This window comes from Rhinopithecus roxellana, chromosome 3 (assembly GCF_007565055.1).
Source record: "Rhinopithecus roxellana isolate Shanxi Qingling chromosome 3, ASM756505v1, whole genome shotgun sequence".
Taxonomy (NCBI): Eukaryota; Metazoa; Chordata; class Mammalia; order Primates; family Cercopithecidae; genus Rhinopithecus; species Rhinopithecus roxellana.
The window spans coordinates 96440109-96461985 of NC_044551.1; the positions used below are offsets into that span (position 1 = coordinate 96440109).

Below are 21877 nucleotides of genomic sequence, written 5' to 3' on the forward strand. Positions count from 1 at the left end.
TCAGCACTGGCGGTGTCAGTGAGGGGCCCTCAGAGTGTTTAACTTGGATTGACCCCGACTCAAGTCCCACACAGGTTCAAAAAAGAAAAGGCGGAGAATGGGGATGAGATTTGTGTTATTTGATTTATTTGGCAGGTAGCTGTTTTCTGCTGGTTTTTTTTTTTTTTTTCCTGGGCATATTTTTGCCATGAGATTTTGTTGCAGTGTGCGGGTTGGGATGTACTATGTATCTGCTTAATAAACCTCTGTCCTCTTAGGAAAACTAAAACTGAAATTTGTTTCTAAAAGTGAGAATAGAGGAAAAGGATACTTAAATCCAGTGCTTAAAATGCATCTTGGATTATATTTTTTTATGCCCTTATTATTTCAGTGAATTTTTCTATATAGCAAGATACCCAAAGTAAAATCAGCTAGACCAAAGGAGCTAAACAACATGAGGGCTGTAGCTCAAATTTTTTTTTTTTTTTTTTTTTTTTTTGAGAGGGAGTCTCGGGCTGGAGTGCAGTGGCCGGATCTTAGCTCACTGCAAGCTCCGCCTCCCGGGTTTACACCATTCTCCTGCCTCAGCCTCCGGAGTAGCTGCGACTACAGGCGCCAGCCACCTCGCCCGGCTAGCTTTTTGTATTTTTTAGTAGAGACGGGGTTTCACCGTGTTAGCCAGGATGGTCTCGAACTCCTGACTTCATGATCCACCCGTCTCGGCCTCCCAAAGTGCTGGGATTACAGGCTTGAGCCACTGTGCCCGGCCTGTAGCTCAAATTTTTGCACCTTTTTTTAAAACTGGCTTCTCAAAGATGAGATGTGTTCAGAGCCTAACAGATCACATGGGCAGTCCCTTTATACGACACTTTCAGTGGCCCTTCTGTCATCCAAGTTGACAAGCAAGGCATTTGGGTTGCAGGAAGAGAGGAAAAGTTTCCATCAAAGTCATTTATTCCTGATTTCTGCCATCCCAGTCTCTGTCCCCACCTTGCTTCTCCAAGTAACCCTTGGTCCATGTTTGTGAATTGGCCTGGAATATAATGAGCAAATCTTGATTGGATTTCAGAGAGGCCGGAACGAGGGCCTGAGCAGCGGTACTCTCTCCAAATCCTCCTCCTCGGGGATGCAGAGCTGTGGAGAAGAGGAAGGCGAAGAGGGGGCCGATGCCGTGCCCCTGCCGCCACCCATGGCCATCCAGCAGCACAGCCTCCTCCAGCCGGACTCACAGGATGACAAGGTAAAGGGGAACGAGGGCTGGGGGATCCATCCCTGCCGTGCCAGGGCAGGGCACACTCAGTGGCTGCTCCACACCAGCCTCATTTCAGGAGACAGGAGGCCCCAAGGTGTGGAAAAGGGCAATGCAGTGCTCTTTCAGGCAGTGTCAACCTGGTTGTACCCCAAAAATAGGAGTAACAAAGCCATTTAGAATAGCAGTAGGCCAGAGGGTGCAGTTTTTCCTACACATGTGACTCAATGCATTTTTAATGATGCTTCAGTAATTGCTGCTTTTAAAGTTTCCTAATGTATTGACTAGAATCCCTGAGAGAACAATCAGAGATACCCCATGCAGGTCTGCCTGAAGGCATCACTAAATGAGGAGTTGGCCGTCTCCCCTCTGTGAGGTTTTTGCATGCAAGTTTCTGGTTTAAGATGAGGTTGCATCACTGTCCAGTTGCTTTTTCCAACATGCCAGACATGAGTTTGTAGGATCCCTACACTAGAGTGCAGGCATAGTTGTCAAAGTGTGGGAATCAGTTGAAACCTCTTTGGCTGCTACGCTGGGGCTTTAAGCCACGAAAGTCATTTGTTTTCTTGAGTTCTCACATAATCTAAAATTATTTTGTCAACCCAGTTGTAGAGCCCTAAAAAATAAAATAGCAGAAAGGAAACCTGCTCAATGTAGCTTGCACATCCTTTAGCATTCTGGCCCCATTGTGCCCCTCAAAATTGTCAGGTGTTGAAAATCATGCTATGAAGTCATTACTGGTGATGGTTTTTTTTGGCAGTAACTGAGTTTTCTGAATAAAACAGATAACATTATCAACATTTTTTCCCCATGTTTCCCTTTTTCCTTCCCCGACTCGCTTGTCAGTACTTGCACAGTCACTTGCGGATTAATCGCCCTCTATTTTACGACCTGGGATTGGCCTCAGCCAGTGCTTGGCAGCTGTGAGGCCAAGTCAAATCATGCATTCCTCTTAACCCAGGGCAGACCTGTCCACCGCCCCTTGTTGGTGGAAAGCTACTCCCTCCCTTTTTAACACGAGGCTCACACACTGTAAGGGTGCCGTGGGGCCTGCAACGATGGCTGCAGGACTGAGCACAGGTTGGAGTCCTGGAGTTTTGTGTGCATCTGAGGTTCAGGTTCCCGCCGTGTGTGGGGGAGAAGGAACAGGGAGCCTGAGGTGAGAGGACCATGGCCCCCCACCCCACCCAGTGCACGGGATACCTGGCTAGGACATGGGGCTGTGTGGTTTCTGTGACATTTCCAAAGCTATTTTGTAATATGCTAAGCCATGCATTTTTGAAAGCAGAAAACTGGCATTTCTTAAATATGGGTGGTTATCCAAACACTGAGGGGCTGGACCTTGTTGACTTATTCACCCAATAAGGGTGCATTTTTCTCCATTTAAAGAGTGACCTGCACTGTATTCTTCCATTTGCTAGAATCATTTATTGGTTACTATGTTACCTCGTTGAGTATTATCAGTAGCAGTTCCTCATTTACAAAAATCTGTAGTGATTTTCCCACACAGTATATAATCTTGTGACTAATTTTTTGTTTTGTTCTGTTTTCTCTTTGTGTAAACTTTCACTGCAGCATTATGTTGATTTGTGTTCCATGTCTGTTTTGGCTCAATTTCCTTACCTTTCTGTCTGAATTTTTTTCTTTGTTTTCTTCACCCCATATTCCAAATGTCATTAGACCAAACCAACATTTGTTTTGCAAAGTGCATATTTTGACCCACACGTGTAAAAGCCTTGTTGTGAGTGTATGAGCCTGTATCTGTCTGCTGTGAGACACGCATGGCCAGGACAGCCTGCTGTGGGTCGCATGCCTCGCCGCTGTCCTTAATATGAAGCAAGGTTCATATTACGCCCCTTCTAGTTCCCAGTTAATTAACGGCTCAAGTAATCTGCAAACACATCGTGTTTGCTAATTACTGAAACTCGAACTTAGTAGTCCCTCCCCCAGATTTCCTGTCAACCCCTTTATGCCCTCGATTCTAGCCATAAGTGGCATCTGATAGCTTGTGAGGCCTCAGCTCTTCTGTACTCTGCACTAATCATGGGGAAGTGGATGGCACAGAAAATGGTGAGCTCGTCCCCCTCCTTCCCTGTCTGGTCACCGCACCCCACTCCTTTCCTCTTCCTCGTTTCTTTTTTTCTTAATCCCATAAACACAGTAAAGCCATTTTTAGTATCCTGTTTTGTTTCCTGATTATTCCAGGGTTCTCTCACTAGACCTAAGCCTCTCATTCTGCTGTAGGTCAGATTCTCTATTCCTTCTCCCTAGCCTAGAACCTTGCCAGCAGTTGCGAAAGTTACAGTTAGAACGTTCCCTTGCCCAGTCACCTCTTTGAAAAAAACACTACAATGTTACATGACTGCGATTAAAATCAGACACTGTCTGCTTTCCACATGTATCTCAGACAGGTTTTATTTAATGTTTCTTGTCAGAATATTGTAAATTCAAAAGGATGACTTTAAATAAATGCAAACAAAGACAAACTTGTGGTCTTTTTGTCTGTAATTACTTTAAAAAGAGATGGAGCTTGCAGGGAAATTTACTGTCTGACCAGTTACTAATGTGAGCCTTTCCCCCACCCCGCCTTTTCTTAATTTCTTCCATAGGCCTCTTCTCGGTTATTAGTCCGCCCCACCAGCTCCGAAACACCAAGTGCAGCCGAGCTCGTCAGCGCAATTGAGGAACTCGTGAAAAGCAAGATGGTGAGGCCTCCCAGACAAAGTCTGACTTTTGGAAGCTGCTCTGTGTTGCTACTTGCAAATGGATTTGCCCTTGTCCTTGTATTTCTCTGGGCTGCAGAATGTGGCTGTGGCTTATTGCACATCTCAGGAGTCCCCATGACCACCCTCGGGTTCACTGATTTGAAGGACTCAGAGAACTCAGGAAAGCCAGTATTCCCACATTTGCAGTATATTCCCATGAAAGGGCACAGATCAAAATAGGCAAGGGAAGAGCTGCATAGGTCAGGTCTCAGGGAGTGCCAGGTTCAAGCTGCCAACTGTGCTCTCCCAGTGGAATCGGGCAGACGGAGGATTGCCAACCACAGCAGCTAACCCGAGCCTTGGTGTTGAGTGTCTGCTTGGGTTCAGACACGCATGGCTGACTGCTCTGTGTGGCTGACCTGAGTAGTCTCCTGCCCCTCCAAAGATCAAGACACTGTCACGTTGCTAGCATAGACTATTTGCCTTGGTCCCAGGCCCCCACATAAACAGACATTCTCACTAAGCAGAACATTCCAAGGACTTACAAGTTCCCTCATAGAAGCTGGGGGCAAACCTCAGTGCACATACCCTGCCTGCAGTCACTGCAAATGTGGTCAGCTCCAGTCTGTCTGAAGATGTACCAGGGTCAGTGGTACCCACAATTAGACTCTCAGTTTTGTTTTGCAACCCCTGAGACTTTTCATTTGGGTTTACAATGTGTACGAGAGAAGGGTTTGCATTATTATATAAAGGCTTTATTTTCTCAGTGATTTCTTTGTTGCCAGTTGGCCAATGTGGGTTCATTTGATAAAGGCCCCAAAGTAAATGTTGGTTCTTTGAAGTAAGACAGGCATGTTTTGCTTCTAACTGATTCAAATCAATTAATTTCTGTTTTTGTAGTTTTCCTAACTGGGAAGTGGGAAAACCACCAATGGTAACAACTTTTTAGACTGGTATCCTACTATCCCTATAAAGACAACATCTTTTAAAAGCAACTCCTCCCAAAGTAAAAGCCCTCGGTCTGTCTCAGCAATCCATTCTCCAGAGGTAACCACTGCGAAGAGTTCGATACGTTTCCCTCCAGACGTTTTCCGTGCTGGTGCAAGCATATATATGTGCATGCATTTTCTTTCCAGATGGGTTCGTTCCATTTTTAAGATTCTAATGATTAACACATCTTGAGGATCTTCTCACATCAGTCCATACAGATTACCTCTTTCCTTTATTTAATAACTGTATAGTATTCCTTTACATGAATTCTATGATAATAATACCACTGAGAGCTTATTCTAAGCCAGGCACTGTTCTAAGTGCTGAGCGTGTATTAATTTATAAACTTCCCACAACAATCCTATAAGGTTTTTATGCATTATTGTTATCCCATTTTACAGATAAGGAAATTGAGGCACACAGAACAATAAAAAACTTGACTAGCCACTAAGGGTCAGAGACATGATTATGCTATAATTTATTTAAATATATTCCTAATATTTATTTGTTTCCCATATTTCTCTAAATATCCATTACATGTTTGTGATTGTATTTGTAAGGTGAATTTGCAGCACTGGAATTGCTGAATCAGAGTATACTTCTTTAAAGTTAGAAGTTTCTCTTCCTGCATTTAAATGCGTTAACTAGGTACCAAATATATCATTCCCATTTCTTCTTTCATCCACAGACAGCCTCTCATGAAACTGGTTGACTGAGTCAAATGGGAATTATATTAAAGAAAAATTGGGACTGACTTGCCACCCTGCCCTAGCTAGAAATGTCTCCCCAGGTAATCGTGTGGTGTTCTGGAAAAGACCCAGTGAGCTTTGAAGCTGGACAGGAAGCTTGCTAGGGCATGGTGGGTAACTCACAAATTCGGACTCCACCGGTAAAGATTTTGGAATCAGGCTGGGTATGGTGGTTCATGCCTGTAATCTTAGCACTTGGGGAGGCCAAGGCAAGCGATTGCTTGAGCCCAGGAGTTCGAGACCAGCCTGGGAAACACAGCGAGACCGCATCTCTACAAAAAAATGCAGAAATCAGCTGGGTGTGGTAGCATGCACCTGTAGTCCCAGCTATCGGGAGGCTGAGGTAGAAGGAGCACCTGAGCCCAGGAGGTTAAGACTGCAGTGAGCTGAGATTGTACCACTGCACTCCAGCCTGAGTGACAGAGTGAGACCCTATCTCAGAAAAATAAAAAGAAAGGAGCTTGGAACCATGCCAGTATGGAATGAGTTCAGCTACATCCTTGGTACCTCTTTAAAAGACAAGTTGATAAAACTATCTAAATGAAGGGTGCTTAAATTGTATCCAGTGAGTTTTTAAGCATTCTTAAACTTTTTTTAAAAAGCCATTTATACACATCAGTTAAATGACCATTAAAATCATTCTTACCAAATAGCTGAAATGGCTTCCCAGGGAATGCTGTGAGGCAGATCTGGCCACAGAGCTGCAGGTGTTTAAATTGTATTGCATTTTATATGGTCTGTGATTCATTTGTAATTAATCCACGTGGCCTTCCAAATGGAGAGGTGGTCTGTGGCATGGTCAATTTTGACTCTGACTAGCTTAATCTCCTTTTTCAGTTCTAAGGAATTAAACTTTCTCAGTTTACTCAGTGAAACTGAGTTATTTCTGCTCACTTCAGTGGGCATAAAACTGTTGGCATAGGAAAGGCATATCTGTAGACTTGGGTTCACAGTCTCCTTATGGTGAGTTCCACCGGGCAAGTGCTTCAGCCTCGGAGACTGTCTTTCAGCTACACATGGGAGCTCGCACCCAGGTTCCATCCACATGGGCGTTCACTGGTGCCTTCCCCTCCTTTCAAAGAACCATGTTGGTACTTTATGTGATACGTTCATCCCATCTTCAGTGGGCCAGGGAATGCTATCTAAATTCTCCCCTCTTTTTCTGGTTCAAGAGAAGTATCAACCTGTGTTGGTTTCCTGTCACTAATGCTCTAATGTCAAATGGGAACTACTTTTTATCAGAAAACACTAATGCATCATTGTAATATCCTCAACTTATACTGACTCCACAGTAGATCCTTAAGCATGCACATGTGTTTTCTTGTGGGTGATTTCTGAGGCTGTCGCACATTCATAATTGGATTTGAACAGTGCATTGTTTATTCATCAGAAGCTGTGTATGTGTTTATTGGGTTAGGGAGGAGAGGAGAGAAGGTGTTCAGCTGTTAAACAGTATGATGTTTAAGGAACTGAACCTACCTAAACCTAAAACCTGAGGATTTAACTCAAAAAATAAAAGCCACCCTGAAAAGTGTCCCCTGGGATTCACTCTTCTGGCTTACCTCCACATTCTTGATCCAGCTGGTTATTTTAAAGGTTGTGCATTTTTCTTGCATGTGGGCAATAGAGTAATAGTTCCCTGCTGCCACAGTGACTGTGTGAACTTGACTTTGGGATTTTCTTCTCTTTACTAATCAAAATATAAAGGGAGATACAAGAAAGAATAAAAATAAATGAAATCACATCTAACGCAAGATGTTAGAAAAACAACAAATTAAACCAAAGAAAAGCAGAAGGAATGAATTTATAGAGATAAAAGCAGAAATTAATGAGCTGGAAAACGGTAGTATAATAAAACCAAAAATTTGTTCTTTAAATATAGACATTAGGTAACCATGTCAAGAAAATAGAAAACACAAATTCCCAAAAGTAAGAAATTATAAGAGAGGAAAAAACTGAGGAAATTCAAATAATCATAAGATGTTACTTTGTTCATCTCTTTGATAATAAATTTAAAATGAAACCTGAATGATATGGGCAGTTTTCTAAGAAAATATAATTTATCAAAATTAATCTCATAAGAGGTAGAATATTTCTGTAGACTTATCTTCATGTAAGAAAGAGAGGAAGTTGACAAGGACACAAAAAACAACCAAACCCAGAGAGTTTCACAAATAATTCATCCAAAATCTGTAAAGTCTCAGTGGTTGCAGTTTTGAGAGAGCCTTCTGCTGGTGACAGCCTTCTGCTGGTGACAGCCTTCTCACTCACTTTTGTGGAAGAGGCAAATGGGCCTCATGAAGGCGACAAGGACGTCTAGCCACGACTGCACCTCTTCAGGGTGTGGGCACCCTCTCGGCACCCTGTCTTGTCAGGAAAGATCAGATCTAGGACAGGCAGCCGAGGGGCCTGGAGACTCCTTTGTTGCAGGTCGAGAAAACCAGAAGACAGGTCCCCACGGACACTGATGAAGTCCGTGACCTTACCTCCCTGCCCTCTGCAGCATCAGGGGCATCTGGAGCCTTTCTCTTTATTTTCTTTTTTTTTTTTTCTCACTGTTCAAATGAACAGAATTCAATCTTAACAGGCTTCAGCTGTCCGGGTGGGGGGTGCGGGGGGTACGGAACATTCTCCCCTCTCAAAAACAGATGTGATCTGATGAGCGTGAAACAAGCTCCACTACTCACAGCAAAACGTTTGCTTCCGGTAAAGCTCAATGGCTATTTATTTAAAAGAGTGCATTTATTTTTCAGTTCAAACTCTGTTCCTTAACTCACTTAATGTCCTGTTTTTCAAAAGTAAGATCAGCAGTTGGTGTGTTTTTTATAGCTCCAAGGGTTTTAACAAGATTGTGTGTACAGTACATACTTTGTGTCCTCAAAGCTCTGCTTAACGATGAAATCAGACTCTGTTACTGTGAAGAGGAAAAAATAGAACAAGTATTAGAGATTTTAGTTTATTAATGTCAAATGTTTTAAGTGAGGTATTGTTTTCTCATTTTGTGTTGTGCTGTTCAAACGAAGAATAAATTCATCAATTTTTTCCAGTTCAATTATATCTATATATCCAGTTTGTTGCTTTGGGAATGTTAAAAGAACTATGAATCTTAGGTGTTCTGTGAATCCAGATAAAACAACAAGATTAATATGTACCAAATTAAAAGCAATGAGTCACCAGTCATTGTCACATTAATCCAAGGAGAGAAGGCACCAATATTCAACTTATAGATTTGCTGAACACTTGCAAAGATTTGCATGAGGTTCCACCAGGGATACAGCAATAAAAACAATCACCTATAGAAACCAGAAGCTAGTAGGGGAAAGAATGTATTGCAGAAGTAATTAAGACCAGCATGATTACTATTTTGTATAGAGGGACAGATTACAAGTTGCTAGATAGAGATTAATTTTACCTGGGTGATCTGTAGGCATTGAAGTATGAGTCAAAACTATAATAGGATAATCAGGAAACAAACCAAGTTTGTTTGAACTATAGATTGCTGACAGTCCACCAACAGGGAATGCAGGCACCATTGGTGTCCATGTGCCACACTGGCCTGACCGACACACATCCCAACGGCTCATTTGGCAGGAATATAACCAATAAGAAAATTGCTAGATATTAAATATGTGCGATATATCCAAAAATGAGTGCAGCACTCTGACGTAAGCAAGTATAACATTTCTACTTATTTGGTAATGAGAAATAGAATATATTAATGTATGTAAATTCACTATCCTTTTCATTCCAACTTGCCTCTTTTGTCCTCCTCCTTTGACTCTATTTTTTGGTTAATAGTTGGGTTTTTTGTGTTCTTAAATACTATAATTTCATAAACATAAAGATTTTATAATTTCACAAATACATTTTCTGTATTTTCTTGTCTTAGTTTCAGCCAGTCATGGGCTGTAGGCAGTAGTGTTGTTGCTTATCTCCATGTCTTCCAGGCACTGGAGGATCGTCCTAGCTCACTCCTTGTTGACCAGGGAGATAGTAGCAGCCCTTCCTTCAACCCTTCGGATAATTCCCTTCTGTCTTCCTCCTCGCCCATTGATGAGATGGAAGAAAGGAAATCCAGCTCTTTAAAGAGAAGACAGTAAGACAAATGTTTTCATTCTTACTGTTCTCCGGGTTCCCTCCTGTCTTTGTTGCATTCAAAAATGTGACTGAGATTCAGCTCTGAATTACCGAGATGAGGAGCTCCATGGCCTCTCATTGAGTGATTGTATGTATGTAAAAGACTTAGGACCTAATAAGGGCACAGTATTCCATAGCCACAGTTTCTTGTTTTATTTGTATATGATACTTCATAAGTAAAAATGATGCAAGATAAAAATGCCTTCTGCCAGGTCTGGTAAGAAACTCCTAGACTTTTTATTGTATCTGTGATTGTGAAAGAAAAAGTCATGTAAAATTAGAACCAGTCCCAAAAACTTGAATATTCTTCAAATATACTTTACTAGTAGGCGTTTCTCAATTCCAGTAAAGCAGCATATGGTGAAAAGAGTCCTGAAAAATGTTACAAAAGGTTTAAACTTGCCTTTGGAGAAGAAAAAAAAAACGTAAGCAACAAAACGGCAGAGACTGGATGTTTTCTTTAGCACTGTATCCCAGCACCTCCAATGGTGCTGGACACGTGAGAGGTGCCAGGTTGATGCTGGTCGAATGAATGACTGAACAACACGTGAATGAACCTTTTCAGGCCAATTGAGGTTGTTTGCTATGCTGATCAAATGATTGTCTTCTATTATCTGAGTGGCCTTAAACGGTTACTGAATGTTACAACCAGAAATACTTGTGAGTGATGTGATTAGACCCAAGGCTTTAAACATCTGAATTAAAAGTTTTTCTTGTATGGCCAGTGAAGGTTAAAATGACTTAATCAGATTTTTAAAAGCCACCTCCTTTACTGTCATGGCTTTGTCATAAAGTTGTGTCTAAGCTTCTTTGTTGTCCCTGTATGTGATCGGAATCCAGAAGGGTGAATTCACCCGGATTGCCCTCATGCACTGTGCCTAAGTGTCTTTTGACCTCTGGCGCTCTCGGAGTCAACCACTGGAACCCTGTAAGTGATTTGGGAACCTCCAGAATTTAACACCCAAATGTACGAATTTGATACATTACTATTCAGTCCCGGAAGGAGTCCGCCCTGACCAGGAGCAGAGGTACAAAAAAATTCACTTAGAAAACAGAGTTTGCATGATAAACACTATCTTTCTCTCTCCAGCTATGTTTTGCAAGAATTGGTGGAGACAGAGCGTGACTATGTACGGGACCTTGGCTATGTGGTTGAGGTGTGTATTGCCAGAAATTTAGTAACTTTGTATCAGCCCCAGGAGTTGTCCAAAGTAGTATCCTGTTAGACAGTTGAATACCTCTCAAAAGCTTTAAAAATGTTTTTGACCCAAAATAAAAAATAACCGACAAAGTATTTCCAAAAAATGACATTTAAGCCAATTACCTTTACCATCTGTATTCAGTTGTAAATGCTTTTTCACATAGTGTATCTTGACATAATCTTTTTAACAATTAAAATTTATAATTATTATAAATAATTTAATATTATTATTAAATGATACTAAGTATATTATACTTAGTAGATAGGAATCTTGCCTTAATTATTTCACAAGAGTGTGGGTATCACTACAGAAATGAAGACCTTACTGGTTGAAAAAGTCAGTGTGGCCCAGCTGTGAGTTTGGTTCCATCCTGAATCCACCCAGGTTCAGAGCTTGGACTGTGGCTGCAGCAGGTCATTTACCGATAGTTTTGTGCAGAATACATGGCCATTTGCATTGACCAGAAGTTGCCAAGCACCGTAGCCATAGCAAACCACTGCCTTTTGTACTGGATCGAGAGCCATCTGTAGGCTAATCCCTGCCAGTCAATTTAGGGATTAGTCAGATTAAGAAACTCAACTCATCAAAAAGCTGTTTTTGTAGTATAAAATTTTATGTTTATTCTTTCACCTTTGCAGATTTGTACAGGACAATACTTTTTGGTTACACATCCCATTAAAAGTACCAGCTATTACAGTTAATTGTGTAACACAAAAGAGTTAACATGCTTGATTTGTCTGCAGTCATTGTTAACAATGAGACAAGCAACATATGAGTACTTAAGAGGTTCTTGTACGGACTCAATTAAATAGAAATTTTAAGCCACATTTTAGCAGCATATTCAATCAACTGTTGTTTAAAAATCAATTTATAAAAATATTATTAAACCCTTATTTAACAGATGACACAAATAATCCAAAAAGAAAAGAACATTTTTCTGTTTCTAAGAGATAAATGCTGAAAACAGGAGATATGATTCTGACCAAATATTTAATATTTATAAACTATTTTAATGAAACCATTTACATTTATGTAAACTTCTTTAATTCCTTAGAAGAATTTTGATCTGTGAGTGCTGAACAGTCCAGGGAAAGAAAATTATAGCAATAAATGTAATGGGTATATTCCAAGTATCAGTTAAGGATACTTTTCATATCAGGTTTTTTGTTTGTTTTTAGATAAAGAACTGGTTACAAGACAGTGCATGCGTTGGTTTTGCCCTCTGTGACTATTAATCAGTAAGCCACTAATTGATTCAGACATATTCCATGAAATTTGCTTATCATAACTGTTTAATTGTAGGGCTACATGGCACTTATGAAAGAAGATGGTGTTCCTGATGACATGAAAGGAAAAGACAAAATTGTGTTTGGCAACATCCATCAGATTTACGACTGGCACAGAGAGTACGTAAACATGCATTGTGCCCGATGGTGTGCAATGCACCTGCACTTGCTAAACCGAGGCAGGCCAGGCCAAAGGGAATTTGTTCTGTTCATTATATTACCTGCGTAGCCTCCTGGAGAGAGCTGGTGCAAAAGAGATATTGATATACCCAGGAATTCTGCAGTAGCATTTGGTGGCAAGGGGAGAATCTCGTCTCTTGTTCGTGCTGGTCCATGTCAAGAGTCTGTGGAAGGGAGTAGCTGGAAGCACCAGCGTGGAGCCAGCTGCCGGAGCTGCTGGCCTGGTCCTGACCTTGAGCCCTCAGCCTCCTTACTCTACACTTCCATGCTTCATCTGCACACCCACATTAATAATATTACCAACCTTGTGGATTTTTTGTGAAGAGTGACTGAGTTAATACTTTTACAATACTTAGAACAACAACTGCATAAAATAAGCCTCAATAAGTATTTCCAACTAGAACTGCAGCCATCTTTAGAATAAATACAAGTTATCATTAGAGGACCTCGAAGACACTTATTTGTCCAATTATTTTATGTTATTTTTATGTTTTAGAGACAGAGTCTCGCTCTGTCACCAAACTGGAGTGTAATAGTGTGTCATAGCTCACTGCAGCCTTGAACTCCTGGATTCAGGTGACCCTCCCGCCTCAGCATCTCTCAGCATCTGTAGTAGCTGGGGCTACAGGCACGCAGCACCATGCGCATCTAACTTTTTTATTTTTCATAGAGACACAGGGTCTTGCTGTGTTGCCTAAGGTGGTCTTGAACTCCTGGGCTCAAGCAGTCTTCCCACCTCAGCCTCCCAAAGTGCTGAGATTACAGGCATGAGCCACCACACCTGGCCCAACTCAATTTTTAATGGAAAAAGTAGACATGATTAACCATGAAATTCGACTCTGATACCACTACGTTCCCCACACGTATCCTATTCAGGAGGCGATCCATCTGGGGGCTGGTGCTACGTAGCTCACCTTGGCTACCAGAGCTTGTCAACTTACCTGTCCCTTTAGGTCACTTTGCTTATAACTTTAAAAATCCTTCATCATCTGAGGATTGCTTAATGCTGGCCACTGGTCTTCCAGTGGAATGTTCCAGGTGCACTGTCTGCTCCGGTTACCTGGCAGGGCCTTCTGCTCTCCTGTCTTGATGCAGCTGCTCCTCCCTCTGTACAGGGTGGAGCACGATGTCATCACCTCCAAAGCTCTGGCCTCTCTCTGAAGCTGAGCTCCAATACTTGCTTCTGCATTAGGCCTGGGTGTTCCCAGTCAGACTCCTTTTCTTCTGCAGAAGCAGATGGGAATATGCTCTTTTAAACTATGAAATACAGGACAGATATAAGGAGAAACTGCCATGGCATGTATCAAGCAGTGTTGTTATTTCTGTACTTCTCCCTTATAATAGAATGTAAAACCTTTGAACCCAGGTCAGAGAGGTCTTTATTTTTGCATCCCCTGTGATGTCTAATTTATTTGTATTTACAGATAAATGACTGGTAAACTTTAGAAACAGCACTCCAGTTTATAGCTCTGTGCTGTAGATTTACTGAAACTCTACAATGAAACCAATTCAAAAAGGGATATTTTGTATTATGATTTAGTCTCCTGCTTCCAAGGCTGGTTTTTAAGGCTGTGAAGGGAAGCTGAAAATGACACAGTGTTTCTGGGATGTCCAGACAGAGAAACTGCATCCAGAGATGCTATCTACCACAGCAGGGATAGTAAATCCCTTAGTACAACATTAATTGGCATGGTGGTTTGGGGGTTAATGTAATACCAAATATTAACATAAATAAAAATATTAACATAGATAAAATGTAAGTGATAACTAGGGTGGACATATATCTTAAAAGACAACTACAGCCCAGAAAACAATGAACGTTGTTGTCCTACATCTATGTTGTCACTGTGATGATACCTAATTTTAATCTTAAAGGGAGCTGATATTTATAACCTAGAAGTGGATTTTGATAACATTTGAGAAAGCTTCATAAACCTGACACAGGTAACATATTTAGTTTTGTATATCTGCTGTCCAGTTTGAGTCTCTAAAAATTATCTTAGAATGAATATGAAATTTGCAGGTATAAAGACCAAGTTTTCAGAAATAAATGTCCAAGTACTTTGAAGCATCTATTTTTCACTCATTATTCAGCCGAGGATATTAGCACTTGTGTCCTTGAACAGAGATGAGAATGTTTGCTGTCCAAAGACCAGGAAGGTTACCAGCCAAGGGATGCACAGTCGTGCCTCATCTCCTGTGACTTTGTATTCCTTTAGGCTTTGTAGCTTAACAAAAGGTTTTCCTTGTACTTGTTAAGTTTCCGTGTATTTGTTAAATGTATGCTTCACACTTCGCAGTTGCTCATGTCAGAACAGACTATTGAAAATGTAAACCTGGCCAGGCACAGTGGCTCACGCCTGTAGTCCCAGCACGTTGGGAGGCCAAGGCAAGCAGATCACTTGAGATCAGGAGTTCGAGACCAGCCTGGCCAACATGGTGAAACCCCGTCTGTACTAAAAATGCAAAAAAATTAGCCAGGCATAGTGGTGCATGCCTGTAACCCCAGCTACTTGGGAGACTGAGGCAGGAGAATCGCTTGAACCCAGGAAACAGAGGTTGCAGTGAACCAAGATCACACCATTGCAGTCCAGCCTGAGTGATAGAGTGATACTCTCTCAAAAAAAAGAAAAGAAAAGAAAAAGAAAAAATGTAAACCTAAATCTAAAGTTAGAAGGCCACACTGGAAATAGTTCTAATATTTTCTTTCTTTTCAGCTTTTTTTTAGGAGAGTTAGAGAAGTGCCTTGAAGATCCAGAAAAACTAGGATCCCTTTTTGTTAAACACGTAAGTACAACAGCATTGCTTATATCCTGTTCTGAAGGTGTCATCTTTAGTCATTGGTTTGTCGGATTAAAGGAGAACTCACTTATACTTTACATGAGTGCGTATGTTTAAGATAAAATCGAACCGCATGGTGTTAGTGAGTTGGAATTAAAATCCCTTCTTCAACATGAGTTACCTCCTTTCCCAGTCACCTGGCTGCAGCTGGCTATTTGGCTAGCAACAGCACAGGTTGGTTAGAGAGGACCAGAGCCAGGCCTGAACAGTATCATTTGGGGTGTCTGAGCAGGCAGGTATTGTTGAGTGGAGATGTAACTGTACCTGCAGTGTGTTTAACATAACAGCCACATAGTGTGTATATCTAAAATAAGTGTATTAACATTAAAGTTTTTTGTTTTTTGGAAAAATCATGATATATTTTTAGAAGTTAGTGACAGGAGTTTTTGCATTTTTGCCAGTCTCTTTAATGTCTTGTTGAATAGAAAGACAGCTGGATTTTTGTATCTGCTTCTGCATCTAACTCATTGCTATGTTTTTTGGTTCAAGTGTCCAAACAAATCCATCCTCACACACATATAGTTAGAAAAGGATGAGTATTTTAATAGCCTTTTCAGATAATTATATAGTTTTCTTAGAGGCTACCCCAAAACTTGACAATTGATCATTTCTTAAAGGTTAGTTGCAATATGGAATCTGAAAACCTACCCATGAACTTCTCCCTTGCTGTGACATTAAATACATGTTAAGTAAATACATTTAATGTTTCTATTGGGCTTCGAGGCTCCTGCAGCCATGCGGGGTCCTGTGACATCAGGCATCAGTCCACCGGAAGCTATCAAGGGTCCGACTTAGGCAGATCTTCCAGAGATTGGCATGTTTCATTACACAGTCTCCAAAAATCCAGTTTTTTAACTTTGCCACCCATCTCTTTGAAGGCTTTAAGTGTCGTGAAGTTCATAGTGGCAGATATATATTTCCCAATATTTTAATTTTTTGCTTGAAAGCTGTAATTTTCAGTAACAAACACTGCCAGTTGTTTGCCTTGAAATGACAGGCTTATTTTGTTCATGTTCAAGAAGATGTCTAGCAGATACCCAAGAGTAAATAATTACAGTTTGTGTCAATCATTCTTCCAAGTAAAAATGGTGGTCCATTAAAAAAAGTGTTAGTTCCACTCACAACTCAGTTACGTAAGTGCTTTTTCTTGAGACATTTATCAAGTGCAATTCAAGTGTTATGTGGACATCATCTTGTCACAAGAATGTTAAGGTATATACTCCCTGGTTGAGTTTTAATAAAAAGAATAATGTTTACTCATCCAGGACATTCTTAAGTGAAGCTGTTTGTTTTTTGTTTTTTGTTTTTTTTACTATAAATTTGTGGCAGTGAACAGTTTTTGCTAAGGTGCCAGCAATTTCACCCACCATTGGTTTTGCACATCAGCACAGATGTCAGCACAATGAAAAGGACAACTGACATCTTAGTGGTGTTTAGAAAATAGTTCTGACCTAATGGAGCCACTGAAAGACCTCAGGGGGCGCTGGAGGTCTGCACACTCTACTTTGAAGATCACTGATTTATGGAAAGGCTCAGTGTCTACATTTTTTTTCCCTCTGCCTTTATGATTTGAGATTAAAGAGCTTTTTCTTCTCTACTAAAACCAACCAGGCTTACTAGGACTGTTGGCAGGGTTTGGAGTGATGGCAGTAATTCTTTGTTTAATAGAAAGAAGGGTGTTTCTGGCCGGGCGCGGTGGCTCACACCTGTAATCCCAGCTCTTTGGGAAGCCGAGGCAGGCGGATCACGAGTTCAGGAGATCGAGACCATCCTGGCTAACACGGTGAAACCCCATCTCTACTAAAAAAGACAAAAAAATTAGCCGGGTGTAGTGGCGGGTGCCTGTAGTCCCAGCTACTCGGGAGGTGGAGGCAGGAGAATGGCGTGAACCCGGGAGGCAGAGCTTGCAGTAAGCCGAGATGACGTCACTGCACTCCAGCCTGGGCAACAGAGCCAGACTCCGTCTCAAAAAAAAAAAAAAAAAAAAGGGTGTTTCAGCCAGGTGCAGTGGCTCATGCCCGTAATCCCAACACTTTGGGCGGCCAAGGCAGGAGGGTTGCCTGAGGCTAGGAGTTTTGAGACCAGGCTGGGCAAAAAAGCAAGACTCCATCCCTACAAAAAAAAAAAAATTAAAAATTAGCCAGGCATGGTGACACACATCTGTAATCCCAGCTACTCAGAGGCGGAGGTGGGAGGATCGCTTGAGCCCGGGAGTTTAAGGCTTCAGTGAGCCATGATCACACCACTGCCCTCCTACCTGGACAACAGAGTGAGACACTGTCTCTTTAAAAAAACAAACAAACAAACAAAAAAAACAGTGTTCTTTTGCTACTTATGGTACTTGTCGGTATTTGGTACTGTAAAGTGAAGGGTTTGGTGTGTGGGGAGTGATGGGGAAGGACTGATTGTGGAGCTCCACCATAGAATGCTGATCTACATCATGAACCTGGGGTTTACTCCCGAGAGCCTTAGCCATGCAGCTTGGTTTTAAGATGATTCCCTTTATGAATGTGCTGAAATGTGTGTGTGCTCTTGTATTCTAATCCAGCTTCCCATTGTTATAACCCGACTGTTTGCCTTTTTTATTCCTAGGAGAGAAGGTTGCACATGTACATAGTTTATTGTCAAAATAAACCAAAGTCTGAGCACATTGTCTCAGAATACATTGATACCTTTTTTGAGGTAAGATCTAAGATACAAACAGAAAGTATTTCTGAATCTTTTGTTCCAACTGATTTCCAAAAATTAAAGTATCATTGGTTTCCCAGGAGACTAATTTCCAAAGAAAATTAGCCTGAGTGATAAGACTTCTGAACCTGTGTTTCTTTCCTATAAATCCGAGAAATGAGTATGAATTTAGTCTGTGGTCATACCCCTGGCATTCAGAAGACTGCAGTCATTGTTAAAAATAAGGGTTTTTATAAGTGTTACACTTAAGTCTCATTACAAATCCAGAATAATTTATGTTCTAAACTTGTAGCCTAAAAATAATATATATATTTATATGAATAAAAGAACACAATTGCAAAAATGTCATTAAACAAGCATAAAAGACTGCTTTGAAAAACAACTCAGGTGAAAGTGTGAAACTTGGAAATTCTGTGAACTAGCAAAGCTCTAGTTAGTCTAGTGCTTTTTTTTCCTCGTTACTTTTACTGCCAGTGTTGTAATCTTTCTGATAATTACAAAGACTAAAAATTTGCCCTTTAATGAACAGCCCATACAATCTTTTCTCTCTCTTAAAACCGCAGGACTTAAAGCAGCGTCTTGGCCACAGGTTGCAGCTCACGGATCTGTTGATCAAACCAGTGCAGAGAATCATGAAGTATCAGCTGTTACTGAAGGTGAGGAGGTGGCGGGACAGACTCTGGTGTCAGGAGTGACTTTGCTGAGAAACTAAGACTCAGTGGGGGAAAGAAGGATTTGGTAGGACAGGGGAATCATTTGTGTAACAAGTATATTATTTCTGTTAAGTTAATCCTTAAAAATTTAAGAAAACACTTCAAACAATTTTCTCAATTTTTTATTTACATCAAGTTCGGAATGAAAATATCAGTAAAAGTGAATTTTTCCCCCCCACCACAGACCTTGGAATGCTAATGATTTTTCTTCTGCTCTATCAACTTTAATTATTTTCTAATCTTCTTGGAACCTTGGATAAAAGTAAATTTGGAATCCCTTTGTATTCCTCTCTGTTGGCTTAACACTAGCCCTTGGTTGATTTAAATTCTTAAGCATAAGTGAAGGCAGAGTCACATGTTTTTCTGTGATAAAAGTGACTTCAAGTGTAATGAGATTCCTTCATATACAACACTTAGGACCTGGATATAGAGAGGGACAAAGAGTTTGTCTTGCGTTAAACAGGAACCATCAGATAGATCTGGTCTGACTCTGTGTACTGCAGCTTGAAATCCACATAGGAATGCCTTTTTGTTGTGTTACTGAGAGAACAATATGATAAAGTAGAACTAAAGCACCAGACAGGTCTTGTGGTGCACACCTGTAGCCCTGGCTACTTGGGAGGCTGAGGCAGGAAGATAGCTTGAGGCAAGAAGATAGCTTGAGGCAAGGAGTTGGAGGCTGCAGTGAGCTATGATTGCTCCTTTGAATAACCACTGCACTCCAGCCTGGACAGCATAGTGAGAACTTGTCTATTAAAAAAAAAAAAAAAATTCTTTCAGAACTAAAGTGTCTGGCACAGTGTGAGTGGTCAAAAGGTTAGCTTGTGTGCAGTGTCTCATTCCTGTAGTCCCAGCTACTCAGGAGGCTGAAGCAAGAAGATCGCTTGGGGCCAGGAGTTCAAGACCAGCTTGAGCAACATAGTGAGACCCTGTCTCTTAACAAAATAATAAAAGGACAGCTCCTGTTGTCTTTGTCACCATTATCATGTCCTGTCCATTTCCCTTGCAGGACTTCCTCAAGTATTCCAAAAAGGCCAGCCTGGATACATCAGAATTAGAGGTACATGCGTCAGTGACTGTGCCCCCCCCCAAATCCCCACCAGCCTCTTTTCCTACTCCCCTAGTGTCTCCTAACAGTGGTCTCGCCCTGGGAGGGATCAGAGCAGTGGGTGACAGTCTCTTCAGGGCATCTCCATGAGCCCTGCACACTAGGGGGTGGGGAAGAAGAACAGAACTTCTTTAGGTCAGAGGGTGAGCACGTCAGATTTTCCCCAAAGGAACTTGAACCTCCACTCTTCTCTCTCCCCTCCCGCAGAGAGCTGTGGAAGTCATGTGCATAGTACCCAGGCGGTGCAACGACATGATGAACGTGGGGCGGCTACAAGGATTCGACGTAATGCGGCTCTTGTTCTTTAAGAGAGCTCCTCTGCCTTCCCTCTTTCTTTTGTCTTGGATTATTTCTCTCCATGGGGAGAAAGCTGATCCTTTTCACTTGGTTTTCTGGCTTCTCTCACTTTACTTCAATCTGATTGATATTTTCTTTCCTTTTTTTTTTTTTTTTTTTTTTTTGGTGCATTTGATTTGTTTTTTTGGGACTTGCCTGTGCTCAAAGCCCAGCGCCTCATGGCAGAAACAAGCAGGACTGGGCTTTGTCTCTTGGGCCCAGTAGTGTAAGAACTGAGTTTCCGTTCCTCAGCATTTAAGACCATGGTAGCTATGGATGTAGTAGGACCTAGGAGGCCCCACTCTCTCATCTCTGGGACTTGGTACTTCCTCATGAGTTTAAGATGCGTTTACATGAGTTGCTAGATTATTCATATTACGTATTACCTATTACGTATCCTCAGGATGAATTCAGAACCAGAATCTTCTTTTAAAAATTTGCCTATTGAGTTAAGGAGGCGGGAGAAATTTTTATTTTCTTGCCTACTGTTTTGCTAGAGAATTAACATTGACAGTTCTAGTGCTGTGGTTGTCTCTGAAGCACACACAGAGGCCGCTGGAGGCCTTCTGAAAACTCCTCTGCATGCCTGATGATTTCCTGCTGGGCCTGCTGGTGGCCCAGGGACCACACTTTGAGAACCACTGTTCTAGTATAAACCAGACATTTAAAATTCCACTTTTAATCTGTAACTGTAACTGAGGCGCCAGAGGTCTTGACAAACATTGGCAAGAATTTTATTTAGATAATTATTCTGTTTAGGGCCAAGAATAGTAAAAGAAAAAAAAAATTAAGCTCCGTAAATTAATAAAAGAAAAATACATTATTCTATAGGAGGAAATCAAAAGAAAACAGAGCTTCAGATAACTTAGAATGCAATGTTTTCTTCTCCCCTTCCTTTTCCCCCTTTATTTCTTGTTTTAGGGGAAAATCGTTGCCCAGGGTAAACTGCTCTTGCAGGACACATTCTTGGTCACAGACCAAGATGCAGGGCTTCTGCCTCGCTGCAGAGAGAGGCGCATCTTCCTCTTTGAGCAGATCGTCATATTCAGTGAGCCACTTGATAAAAAGAAGGGCTTCTCCATGCCAGGATTCCTGTTTAAGAACAGTATCAAGGTAATGTGTGTCTGTGTATGTTTTCTCTGTGCCAGCGCATGTACCCATCACGCCGATAAACACTGTTTCCTTTTAATGATGACATACCCTGATGCTTGGTTTAAGTATTTGAGAATTTTCTAGTATATTTCAGAGCCTTTGAATTCACCCATTTCTCTTTTTACCGTCTGTTCTTGAGTGGCTAATGTCTTGTGCACACCTCTGTGTGACCACAGCCATTCATTCTTAGATGAGAACTGGTCATGGGTAGTGTTTATGCACCACCTTCTCTAGGACCATGGAAAACTGGTTTAAATTTGATAGCACGGATTTGGGGGATTGTTCTGCGATCAGAGAAGAAGCTAACTCGGTATCTTCTTCTCTTCCCCCACTCACCAAGGAGGTACTGAGCACTCAGCAGCCGACGTGAGGGCTCCAGGAATGGCCCAGTTGGATGCCCTCCCTGCCCTGATGTAGCTTATCCTCTAATAGGAAAGGAAGACAAAGGGACAAAGAAAATAATTGCAAATGGCCCTCAAGTCTATAAAAGGGACAAACCAAGGGTGAGGTAGAGAAGAGCAGGGGGCAGGCCTGAGGTCCCGGCAGTTGACTCCTGGGAGAT

At 41.4% G+C, this 21877-nt stretch overlaps 1 protein-coding gene across 5 annotated transcripts in view; it reads left to right on the plus strand.

Moving 5' to 3' along the window:
- Positions 1 to 21877, plus strand: part of TRIO (trio Rho guanine nucleotide exchange factor) — a 367782-nt gene that overhangs the window by 318464 nt on the left and 27441 nt on the right. For all 5 annotated transcript variants that reach the window (XR_004056304.1, XM_030926983.1, XM_030926984.1 and 2 more), the window contains exons 36-46: positions 1049 to 1219; positions 3838 to 3933; positions 9620 to 9768; positions 10900 to 10966; positions 12314 to 12417; positions 15195 to 15264; positions 17911 to 18000; positions 18570 to 18662; positions 19729 to 19779; positions 20035 to 20112; positions 21085 to 21276. Coding sequence is in view for 4 of the 5 variants with exons in the window: in XM_030926983.1 (XP_030782843.1) it covers positions 1049 to 1219; positions 3838 to 3933; positions 9620 to 9768; positions 10900 to 10966; positions 12314 to 12417; positions 15195 to 15264; positions 17911 to 18000; positions 18570 to 18662; positions 19729 to 19779; positions 20035 to 20112; positions 21085 to 21276 (1161 nt within the window). In the remaining variant the exon portion in view is untranslated. The remainder of the gene's footprint in view (positions 1 to 1048; positions 1220 to 3837; positions 3934 to 9619; positions 9769 to 10899; positions 10967 to 12313; positions 12418 to 15194; positions 15265 to 17910; positions 18001 to 18569; positions 18663 to 19728; positions 19780 to 20034; positions 20113 to 21084; positions 21277 to 21877) is intronic.